Source organism: Leptosomus discolor, chromosome 20 (genome assembly GCF_034619465.1).
Source record: "Leptosomus discolor isolate bLepDis1 chromosome 20, bLepDis1.hap2, whole genome shotgun sequence".
Classification (NCBI taxonomy): Eukaryota; Metazoa; Chordata; class Aves; order Leptosomiformes; family Leptosomidae; genus Leptosomus; species Leptosomus discolor.
Window position 1 is genome coordinate 8,843,849 of NC_141410.1, and position 12,173 is coordinate 8,856,021.

General features: G+C 48.6%; 1 protein-coding gene across 1 annotated transcript in view; it reads left to right on the top strand.

Moving 5' to 3' along the window:
* The first annotated feature begins 3,174 nt into the window (after nt 1-3,174).
* The window catches only part of ATAD3A (ATPase family AAA domain containing 3A), a 28,146-nt gene continuing 19,147 nt past the window's right edge, over nt 3,175-12,173 (top strand). Inside the window, exons 1-7 of the mRNA XM_086475969.1 lie at nt 3,175-3,409; nt 3,882-3,958; nt 4,585-4,686; nt 6,220-6,279; nt 6,631-6,700; nt 8,142-8,307; nt 9,000-9,069. Coding sequence (XP_086332095.1) covers nt 3,175-3,409; nt 3,882-3,958; nt 4,585-4,686; nt 6,220-6,279; nt 6,631-6,700; nt 8,142-8,307; nt 9,000-9,069 — 780 coding nt within the window. The remainder of the gene's footprint in view (nt 3,410-3,881; nt 3,959-4,584; nt 4,687-6,219; nt 6,280-6,630; nt 6,701-8,141; nt 8,308-8,999; nt 9,070-12,173) is intronic.

Genomic DNA, 12,173 nt, shown 5'->3' on the forward strand with positions numbered 1-12,173 from the left:
CCTTTCCGAGCCGAGAGGGAGCTTTGTCACTGACCTCGCCTCCTGAGTGCTGGATTCCTCACGTCTAGGTTCAGGGAGCATTTGCCTTGGGCTGTCCTCTCGGACAGCAGGAAGGGATAGGAGGGAGGTGAGTCATTCATTAACTTTATAAGAATTCCTATGACTTGTGTTCGCCTTCGGAATGTGCATTTGTGACTGATTAATCTTAAGGGAGGCTCTGCGCTGAGGGGAAGATAAAGCCTCTGGAATCTCTCATGCAATAAAATAATCTCGTTTGTTCTTGCTGTAGGACAGAAATTAATTTTGCACAACTCCCTGCGTAGTTTACTAATACATTAACGTGTCACACCCCCCCCCCCCATTGTAATGCATCCTTTTGAAGACAATTAAATATACAATACAAGAGCTGTTGAATGATTACTTCGTTCTTGACGGCAATAAGGGCAAATCTGTTAAGGGCAGCTTTTGTTCTGGTGAGAGGTGTGGGTTGAAAGGCTGGTATTCATCGCCATTTTAAATGACTGAAAAGTAAGCGTTCCACCCGTGATTTCATAGGCTGCTGTACGTGGAACTTACCGCCACCCCCCAAAAGAAAAAGTGTCAGAAATGTAGAAGTAGAAATATATCAGTGTCAGTAATGTCTCGTCTTCAGTAAGAATTGTTTTACAAGGAGCCCAAAAGAAAACGTCCCTTAAATCTTGGCAGAACTGGCAGTACTCATGACCGTGAAAATTCTAAGTTGGACAGGTAAGTGAAATCAAACTTTTTTTTTAACTAAAGCCTCATGTTTTCTAGGGCAATTTAGGCATCTCATCTGTATTGATATGATGGGTATGACACCCAAACACCTCTGTAGGGTGAGGTCACAAGCCATCAGGGCTCCCAGCAGGAGCACAGTTCTGTGTGGGAACTCTAAAGAGCTTCATTCCCAGGTTTTCTTTATAGAGTCCTTCACCTTCTGCTGGAAAGCGCTGATCTGTCAGGAGCTGGAAGGGTTATCCCACTCAGCCGATCTGTTATCTCGATAGACACCTCATGGTTTTCTGAAGGAGAGCAGCATACTTCCCCAATTCCAGAATTTTGCTGGAGTGTTTGTGTTCGCTTGGAAGAAACTTGCTCTTGAGTGTGTACTTACTCGCAGCCTTCCCCTGTATGACCCCAGGCTCACGGAGATATCAAAGTACAACTCTACTTTGCACAAGCTAATTTCTCAAAGCAAGACGGAGGTTTTATCTGCACTTGGCTGCTGTCAGGCAGGAGGGCATTTAATTTAATGTCATAGATGATTGCCTGGTACAAACAGGCTTAACTCTGACAGCTTCACGAAGAACTAGGAGCCAGCGCACACCTTGAAGGCGTGAAGGCTCAGGGAATGTTTTTGCCACTGCCAAAACAAAGGAAAAGATTCCACCCAACGCAAAATTGGCGCTGATGTGTAAGCCGAGGGGGGAGTCTCTGTTCTAGGCAGTGAAATGTGCTCAGAAAACAGCCTACAAGTGCAAGTAATTACCGATGTTTGCTGTAGCTTCCTTTCTGTGCTAAGCACAACTGCAACCAAATCTTTATCGAACCTTCGATACGTATTCTTTGGCCCAAGATGAAAAATTAAAACCGTAAATGAGAAAACCAAAGATAAAATACGATTAATTATTTTGGGGAAGAGGGCTGGAGCGCTGGGGTTATTACCCTGTAACCAACAACAACTGCTTCGCCTCTGTATTCCAAAACGCGTGCGCGGCACGAGGGACTCGCACAGCCGAGCCAGCGCTGATTCGCACAACAAGCAACGAACCCGCCAGGTCACCAGCGGTAAAAAAAAAAAAAAAAAAAGAAAGAAAAAGGAAGATGAATCCGACAGAAACACCAAGCAGCTTTCGAGAGACGCACTCAGGCACGCGTTTGGGAAGAAGCATGGATGTTTAAAGACAAAAAGACACCCGAATTGTTGACAAAAGGTCGTCATCGTGACAAACTCATCCACACAGTTGCAGAGAAGCCGGCACTTCTTTATGGCAGCGCTGGGAAGTACGGGGGAGAGCTCCACCTGACGGGCTTCAAAGTTATACAAAAAAATCAGCATTTTATATCCTTTTTCTGCAAAGTCAAGGTCTTTAACATATTTTAACATCAGCATGCATGTTATGCCCACTATTAATTTTGACATTTACAATGATTGGTCCACCCTATTAACTAACTTCATTAGTATTCCTATACTAATATAATCACTGGTTATCTTACTGATCAAGATCTCTGATATACAAATTAGGATGGGGAGGATGTGAGGGTCTTCACCTTAACATTCCTTAGTTTCTCTGGTTTCATCCCATAAGACAAGACACGCCAAGAACGGGCACTTTCCCTCCCTGTCCCTGTCTCCTGCCTCCCTGTTCTGTTCTGGACAATTTCACAATGAGCAGCAGCTTTAGCTTCGACCTTCTTCGTAAGGCAGCAGCCGCTGTTTCTGAGCACCAGTGAGGTTTTTGGATATTTCTTACGACAATGTAAACTGATTGCATTAATACAAAGCGTTAGTTATTCCTTAAAGCAATTAAGTCGTTCATTGAAAGCAATTAGTTACCAATGAAAATTAATTCTCTATTCAAAATCCAAACTTGATTATAACACAATGACTGCCCCCGGCCCGCTGCCGAGGGCGGCAGATGACGTAGCTGTGCTCCAGTCTTACGCCATTCCAGGCTGCGGGGTTCCAGTGGGAGCTTTGGGGAGGTTTCTGGCGTTTTCAGCCCCTTCCCTCTCCCCCCTTTCCCCAGCCGCTTCCACGCCCTTTTCCGCAGTACAGGCGGTTTGGGAGCGGATTTTCCGGTGAAATAACGTCCCCGCATTGCGTCATTTTTCCCTGCGTTCCCCTTAGCAACGCCGCCGCACTCCCGTTGCTAGGGCGCCGCGCCGCCCGCCCTCCTTTGTCCCTCTCCGCTCCCCGTCCCCAGCCCGGCGGTCCCGCCCACTCGCCTACACCGCAGCCAATCGCCTTCCACGCGCGGGTTGAACGCGGCGCGCGTTCTCCGCGCGGAGGCCGTCCCGCGGGTGACGTGCCTTCGCGGCGACCGCGCCGCGCCCAATAGGAAGCCGCCCCGCCCCCGCCCTCGCGCATGCGCGCGGGGAGCGGCGCGTCCTCCGCCGTGCGCGCGTGGTGCCGCCGCCGCCGCCGCCCTCATGTCGTGGCTCTTCGGGCTGAACCGCGGCGCGGCCCCTGCGGGCGGCGGGGACGGGGCGGGGGGCGCCGCGGGCCTCTCCCTCCCGCCGGCCCCGGGCGGGGGTGGGGGCGCGGCGGGGGGCGGCAGCAGCGCCGCCGCCGGGGACCGCCAAGCGCCCAAGGACAAATGGAGCAACTTCGACCCCACGGGCCTGGAGCGGGCGGCCAAGGCGGCGCGGGAGCTGGACGCGTCCCGTGCGTGAGGGGCCGGGATCGGGGGCCGGGAGTTTGGGGCTGGCGGCGGGGTTTTAGTCAGCACCTCGGGGCCTGGCGGGATCCGCCTTCTCGGGGCGTGTGCGCCCGCCGGGCCGGGCAGGGCCGGGGCAGCCTCGGGCTCTCGTAGCGCTCGCCCGGGGCCGCTGCTGGTTGCCAGGGACCTGGCGGCCCGTAGGGACCTGGAGGTCAGCCCTCCGGATCGCTGGTTTCTTCTGGGGGGCCTGGGAAGGGAGAGGAAGGTGCTGGGGCGCCTTCTCGGCAGCGTGAAACCTGTCGGCTTCAGCTCAGGGCTGTGCTGAGGAGGTTTCCGACCGCCCGTCGGCAGGGAGGGCTGAACTGCTGTGCCTGCACAGCCCTGGCTGGCACCCGGCCGGGTGGAACAGAGCCAACGATTTCTTACTTGAGGAAAACGTCTGTCCTGTCGATAACCTCTTCCCGCTGTCCCTTTCAGGCCACGCAAAGGATGCTCTTAGTCTTGCCCAAATGCAAGAGCAGACCCTGCAGCTGGAACAACAAGCAAAACTGAAGGTGGGTTGGACCTCGTCACTCCTCAGACAGCCAGCCCACCTCGGGCAGCTGCCAGGTTTGGGGTGGGGGTGGGGGTGTGTAAGTCAAAGTCTTGTTTTCCAGCAATCCTCAGAGGGTGCTGAGTTTTTCTTGGTGCTGTTCAGCTTCAGTGAATAACGACCATGTACCTTTTTTTTTTTAAAAAAAAAGAAGTTATTCTGGAAGGTGAAGTGCAAGCTGATTTGGCCTCTTCTCAGACGTATTTTATGGCTTTATTTGCAACTTGTGTGTCCTGAGTGGTTTTGTGACTCCTAGAACATCACCCCCTTTTTTAGGGAATGGTGAGGGTTTTCTGCAGGGAACTGTAAAGTAGTTGGGTGGAGGACAGGCTTCTGTTTCTTTTATAAAAGAATTTGGGGGTTGTTTGGGTGTTGGTTGGTTTGTTGGGTTTTTTCACATAATTTGTGTTTAATCCTGAAATGGCTCATCATGAGGTTCCTTACAATCGTGTTTTATGATCGTAGTTTTGCTTTCTTGCGCCAGCTTTGCAGGGCGCCACTCTGATTACAGAGGGATTTCTTGGAATATACTTGTCACTAGCATTTGGGTTGAGCTCGTTTGTGATAATTATCTCTTTCCCTTACCAGGAGTACGAAGCTGCCATCGAACAACTGAAGAATGAGCAGATCCGGGTGCAAGCAGAAGAGAGGCGGAAAACACTCAGTGAAGAAACGAAACAGCATCAAGCAGTAAGGGCATGAGGGGGCAGCCAAGTGCTGGGAGACCTTGTGTGCGCCCTCCTTTGTGGAAAAGGCAACGGTGCATTAATTGCTCCTTTTGGGGGGCGGGGGAAGGGGGATTGTGGGCAGCCGTAGATCTGAGGCAGTTCACAGACTGAGCCCGTCTTCTCCCCTGGCTTTGTGATGTTGAGCCTGATCTGTAGCCGTGTGCAGCTTTGTCGTCTTCAGCTTCTGTTACCAAGTTCTGGAAGAGCCAAAGGAACCGGTAGCAGCAGCTACTCGTAGCGTGGGCTCTTGGAAATTTTCCGAAAGGAACTTTCAGGGAAGTGCAGTTGAACATGCCGAGATACCCTCGCTTGTGTCTAACAGCTGATGGTGTGAAAAGGTTGAGGACTACTGGCTTATCAGTGTGTGTGTTAGCCTGAACAGCGAAATGTCTCTTAAGTTATTTGGATTTCAGTCTTAACTACCCTGCAACCCTGCATCCTCCGAGTTTGGCCTTTTAGACGGGAAAAATATACCTTCAGAGGAGAAGTGATGCAAATCTGAGTTACTGGAGGCCGTATTGTGAGCAGGTTTTTGGTAGGTTTTAGCATAAGTAACTAAAGTGGCAATAATACTGAAATTGGGAAAAGGTAAGCTGGCTTTTATGCAAATAGCTCATGTGTGGTGACTTCTTACTTTGAGAGCCCAGGAAACGAGGGGATTGGTTTATTCTAATTGATTTTCTTGCTCGGGAAGATAGAGAAAACTGCTTGTTTGGCACGTGTTGCTTTGTATCCCGTCAGAGTTTGGACTTTGAACGGGGCTGGCGCGGGAAGCAGGCTGCAGTCACCCGCTCTGTCCGTGAGGGAGCTGGTGAACTCTGGCAGTTCACGGGGCGTCTTTTGAAGTCAAAGCAGGCTTGATCGTGGTTTGCTGCCACGCTTCACAGTTGTCGAGGAGATAACTTGCAAGCTGTTGTGCTGTCTGTGCGTTTGGAGTGGAGAATCCCATCAGCCCTTGTGCAGAGTCCTCCTCGCTGGTGGATGCGGGCCCTCAGACCACTTTCTGTCGGGTGTGGATGACATGGGTTTGTTTGCCAGTTGCAGTGGAAAATCGATGAGAGGAATTAATGAGGAACAAAAAAAAAAAATCAACCAGAAACAGAGCTCATCCGACAGGCAGCATATCTTGACAATTCTATTGCCTGTCCAGGCGCTGTGTTTTAGAACACGAAAACCATGTTTTTCCCAGTCAAGTTCCTTTTCTGTGCCAAGGAACACTTGTTCTTTGTTTATGTATCTATGATACCTTAAAATGGAGTCAGACTATATAGATTTCTCAGCATAGAGGCGTGTTTGGTGCTGGCTGAGGATGTTTTGCCCCAAACTTTGCCCTGTTCGTGTTCAAACCTGGGACTATTTGTTTTGTTTTGTGTGTGTTTTTTGTTTTGGTTTTCCCCTGCATGTTCCAAACCTCACTGCCCTCAGGACCAGGTTCTCTCTTAAATGCCTAATCTTTATATTCTGAACACTCTTCTCTTTTTTTTTTTTTTTGAAGCGAGCCCAATACCAGGACAAACTGGCGAGGCAGCGCTATGATGAACAGATGCGGCAGCAGGTATGACGACAGCTTCCTTCTCTAACCCCGCGGGGACCTGTGCGGTAGCTTCCTTAAGTCGAAGCGGTGATCTGGAGCCGTGCCCCATCGTGCTGGCCGGATGGCTGGTACTAGCCACAGTTGTCTTCATCTGTACTATTTGCTTGTCCTCAACAGTGCAGGAGTTGGGACGAAGCAGCTAGGAGCGTGGGGTTAAGAGTGTGAATCTGGGAGGCGGGGAGAGGGAGAATGCGCTTCAACCCGAGCGCTAGCTTCTTGGAAACGTTTGTAGTGCTTAAGCTTACACAAATACGGGCTTTGCCCGAGTTCTTACAACTTGAATGCATCTTCTGCCGTCGTCTCTGCCTGTAGCAACTTGCTAACGAGGAGAATCTGAGGAAGCAGGAAGAATCTGTGCAGAAGCAAGAAGCCATGAGGCGTGGTAAGCTAATAATTTTTCTTCAGCTAGTGGTAGGGGTGGGTGGGCGTAGGAGTATCTGTGCTGACTCCTTGTCCGTATCGTCGGTGCTCGTAGGATCGTGTGTTAATGTCATATTGGCAAGTAATGGGTAAATCCCAGTAGTACTGGAACTACCAGTTGCTTCCAAGATTAGTTTTCGAAGTGGCTGCATTCCTAAAGGTCTGCACTGTGGCACTTGGATTTCCCAGTGAACTGTCAGCAGCATCTCCTGAGGTAGCCACTGAAACTCTGATTTTATACTGGGACAATCTAAAATAGAAGCACTTTTGAGAAGGGAAGAGGAACAAAATAGCATCTGGGAGGACCAGTTGAATCCGTGTCACCTAGTCTCTGTTCACAGTTTCCCGTAGAACGTAAAAGTCGAGTAATGAAGTTTTAGCCTGGAACTTGCTTTGTTTCTTTTTGTTGTTGTGGAATTGCCAGAATCGCTGGCTTTGCAGAACTCCTGTGGGACTCCACTGGGGCCCAAGCTCTAGAAATTTAATTCTGACCAAAGGGGATTGGAAGGCTGGTTTGCTCCGTGGTGCCTGGTCTTGCTGCCATCTAGTGTGCTCCCTGCGTTTGTCCGTGTCTGAGGGAGGTATCGTAGCAACCCTAGAGCAAAGCTCAGTGGTGAAACCCTGTAGGAAAGGGTGGTTGTACTTCTGTAGTATCCACCTACTCATAGCCTGTCAGGTATCAAGAGGGGTATCATGCAGTCAGGATTTCTTGCGATGATGCTGAGGATAGAGGGTGCTGGCCGTGAAGTTCCTCCTCTCCTGGGTTGTTCTTAGGTTTCTCTTTCATTCTCCATTCATGACAATCATAGTGTCTGTTGCAATTCCATGTGTCTGAAGTAACAGAGCTGTCAAAGTCCTGTTTGGGCCAGTATTTTACAGGCAGCTCTGTTGTGCATCCCTTCCTTGCAGCAGTGCATGTTACACTGTGTGTAGTTACCTGCCCGGAGTTGTCCTTGGCTGACTGTAGCCTGTCACCCTTCCTCTCTGAAATGATGTTGATGAGCAGCAGCAGTGCCTAGCGCTGTGGTTTTCCCCTTTCTGTTGCTTTATCCCATCTTGTCTAGCTTGTCTCTGACTAAAGTTTGCCCTGAGCAGTTTTTCTGGTGATGACCTCCCAGAACCGAAGCACGATCATTGGCTCGCAGTGTGCTGTCTGGAGGAGGCCACCTATTTGGTGTGTGTGATCCCTCTGAGCACAGAGAGAGAACCCCTTGTCTGTCTGCTGTGATATTGTGCTGGTTGGCTGCCTTTTGGGGGAGAGTGGGAAGGAGTGAAGACCTTGAAGTCTGCTGCTGTGGGACTAAAACAGCTGTTGGGAAGCCAGGATGATGCGATGCCATCTCTTTCCCCTGAGGTTAAGCCAGTCCAACAGATTGTCCTCTTCCCTTTGCTTTTTTTTCCAGCTACGGTAGAGCGAGAGATGGAGCTGCGGCACAAGAACGAAATGCTGCGGGTCGAGGCGGAGGCCCGAGCCCGCGCCAAGGCGGAGCGGGAGAACGCGGACATCATCCGGGAGCAGATCCGCCTCAAAGCCGCTGAGCATCGCCAGACGGTGCTGGAGTCCCTCAAGTACGTGCGAGGCAGCAGAAGGGGGCGGGGTGCCTTGCTGCTTGTGCCGGTGTCTCCCATCCCGTGGGAGACCTTGCTGTCCATTCCTCTGAGCTCGGAGGGATATCAGAAGTTAGTTTGTGACTCTACTGAGAAATGGGAATTACAGAGTGCGAAAGGGAGCCCTCTCTTTCACTTGTCTTGCTGAATGTGAACCAAAACGGCTATTTATAGAGTCGTGGATTTTATACAAGTTTTCTAACAATTTCCTGCAAGCCTTACTGCTAAGATTGAGCCTCAATTACTCAGAAATCTTTCAGAGTTGTTTCAGTTTCTGAACATATCAGAAAGGTAGAAAGCAGTCTGTCTCCAGAGGGGCGAGCGTTTAGATTGGCAATTTGTTCATTTTAGTTTCTTTGTGATTTTGTGTTAAAAAGCCTTTTATTGCAGTTCAGCACCAATAATGTATTAAAGAAAGAAGCTGGTATCGTCCTAATGCTTTTCTGGATTTAATCCCAGATCAGGTGTAGACATCAGATGATGAGAAATGTATTTGCCATGCTTGTTCATGTGTTCACGGGTGAGCTCTTGATTAGCTTTGGCCCGTCCCGAAGGAGATCATTATAGAGTGTAATTGTCTTGCGAATTGCTTCAGTTCAGTCTTTGAAATCCCTTTCTCTGCTCCTGCTTGTCTCGCTCTTTGTTTACCGTAGGACAGCTGGGATGCTCTTCGGGGAAGGATTCCGTGCTTTTGTAACAGACTGGGACAAAGTTACAGCCACGGTAGGATTGTGACGTGTATCGGTCCCTTCCAGAAAAGTCTGTCTGTAAATGTGTGTTAAACCAATCCTTGCTCTGATACGTTTATAAACGGTAAACCGTGGGGGGAATTTGCTGCTCTTAGTGCTCTCTGCAGTCCTCAGTTAACGAGATAACCGTGCTTCGGATTTTTATTCAAATTAATGCTCATCTTTCTGTGTAGATAATTCGTTTCTCATCGGTCAGGAAAGTTCTGTCTTTGATCAACAGCATATAGTCATTTTGCGTTTGGAGGCACCGGCCCCTTCACAAACATGTTTCCTGAACGTTTGCCGGCTGTTACGAGTAACAGATGCAGATTCTGTGGAAAAAGCAGACAAGTCTTTTTCCACAGGTTGTTTTCTCCTTTTTTCACAGGTTGTTCTAGAACTTGCTGTCCCTAATGTATGTAGGGGAGTATGGTTTGATCTAGTAGCCAGTTAGAGATAACTGCAGATTTATTTCTTTGAGATCTTGAATGTGGTTTTTAAGTTTGACTGGGCTCTGAGCTGACGAGTTTTCATTCAGCTTTTTGATGATCAGTGGTCATTGTACTTTGGTGATGGATGAACATCTGTAAACGTTTTTAGGTGGACAGAGCGTTGTGAAGTGGTCAGTGCTGCTGTTACAGGATCACTTTGCCAGCGGTGGTTTTGGGAACAGGGATCTAATCCCCGTTCCCTCCCACCCCTGATGTCTTCTGTATATTTGCAGTTAAACTGCAAACTGGAAATGGCTTTTTAGGACTATGAGGGAAGGTGTGTTGGAGATGTGTAGTAGTTGATCTGGTGGACACAGAAGGGGTTTGTTCCCTCTAAACCAGTGGTCTCAAATTTTTTTGATTGCGTAGTAAAAAACGTTGGAGAATGGTCCACCAGAAAATATGAAGATGCCCATCATGAAAGTTTGTTTTGCTTTTAAGTCATGGTATTAAGGTACATGATTTTAAGGCTACAGAGAGAAATTCTTCAGTATTCCCCTTTTGCCTGCATTCTGTCTCTGAGCTGCAATTTCTTCCCACCAAGCTAGCTGCCCAGAATTCCCCTGCTGCTCTCTTCCCAGGTGGATAGGGGATGGTCAGCTCTCTGTGATCAGAGGGTACCATTTTCATCTATAAAAGAGAGCTCCCAGTCTCTAGAACTTCAGGACCTTGCAGGACATAATCTAAAACTCACTTTGCTGCTTCTCTCGCAACTTTGTACCGAATTTTGATGTAGCCCAGGGAGCGTGTAGAGAATTGTTTTGAGTGCTAAGTTGATTAAAAGCTGGACCAACATGTTTTCACAGGACAAGAGAGCTTGGCATCTGCTTCTTAACGACACACAATTGTTTCTCAGCGTACTCCTAACAACAAAACTTTACAGTGAAAATGTATTTTTAGTCGCCTGGCTTGTTAAAATGGACATTTTGCTTTAAGTCAGTCATGACCGTCCGCTCCACCCTCTGGTTTTATAGACACTGATACAAAAGACTGGGGAGAACAAGACGTGCTTTTAGTGGATCCTTTTGTGATCCGTAGGCTGTACCTGGAATGCCTGCAGGATTCAGAGCCTTCTGCAGATCAGTGCTTGGTGCTTTCAGCTGCGTATTCTCTTGACCCAGATACCAGTTTCCTGCATTATGGTCATCTTTGCTTCTGACAAGCTCTTGTCTTGTGAATTTGGGACGTTTAGCTTAAAAAAAAGTGTATTTTTGGAAAGGAGAGAGCACAGCTGGAGCTCATATTTTCTGTTGCTTTGAAAACTGACTATAAGGTAAGAATTAGCCACTTATTTTAGGGTTCCTTTAAATTAGCCCTGGATTTTCGGCTCTTCCTGCCTACTCTAAGGGCTGCTCTTTTTCTACCTCCTCCCATATAAACAGAACCCCAAAGATTCTGAAAGTTTTGGGGGGGGGGGGGTTTATTGGGGTTTTTTTGTTAAGTGGAATTCACGTTGCTTGTCAGAGATTCATTCCTTTGCTAGATACTTCATGATAAACAGGTAGGCTCTGTAATCAGACTGATTTGTGGAGCTGGCACAGTGACTGGGTTCTCCTGTGGATGTAAGAGTTGAGTAATTTTCCTGTTTTGATACGTAGCTGTCAGTCTTAAAGCTGTATTTCTCTGTATCTTGTAACATGAATGTCAGCAAAGTCCAAAAGTCTGAAATGCTTACCTCTGCCTGGATGGATCTGATGCATCAGCCTGTAACTGTGCTTAGTACGGGGTGTTGCTAAAGCAGGTGGTGTGAGACTGCATGAGAGAATTTTTCGTGGTACCTTGATTTTAGAGGGAGGCTGCTAAAAATGTGGAATTTTCTGTTCTAAAGTCCCTGTAAACTGCGAGGAATCGGTTGGGGAGGTCGTCTTTGCATCTTGGATCTCGCTTTCTGAACCTTTCATTTCCATCCAAAGCAAAGGTGGTGTCGCACGTTTGAGCAGAGTGAAGCTGAACAGATGGTGGCTCATGGTTTATTGAACGATGCCATCCTTGTTGTCCTCAAGGCTTTTGACCTTGTTCTGCTTAGTTTGAAAGCGATTGCTGCAGCTCGCTCTTTTGTCTGTCTGGGCTTGCTCTGATGGGCATTATTGGTCACCCAGCTGATCACTTGCACGCAGAACTGTGCAGAGCAATTGGCCTCTCCTCAGACACCTCTCACTTTAAAAGCAATGCCCCTTGTTCCCTTGTATTTTTCAGGTGAATAGGACTTTTGGTAAATCAGCTGACTCGCACGTGTACAAACGGAGGGAACTGGAGGCTTATGTTTGTGCCCCTTAGGTTTTGTAAAAGTTTTACAGAAGTTATCAGTGCTATCAGTCTCTGAGAATTAAGGAGACAATCCTATACACGCTTCTGTGGAGTCTTGCTTTCAAGTCCTGTCCTGAAATGTTATTCTTGGCAACCTCCTGGAATCTCTCTAGCGTTGTCGGCACAGCTCCTTGTCTGTTCTGACAGCTAGCTGTGGTGGAAAAAGCTTCCTGCAGGGCTCTTGGGTTGGTGTGAGCCAAGGTAGTGTTGAACCAAGCAGCAGCCATAAACCACAGAGAAGTCTGGACTCTTCCTGCTTCACTGGCAAATTGATGGGAATGTCTCCTGTTCTGGGGTTGCC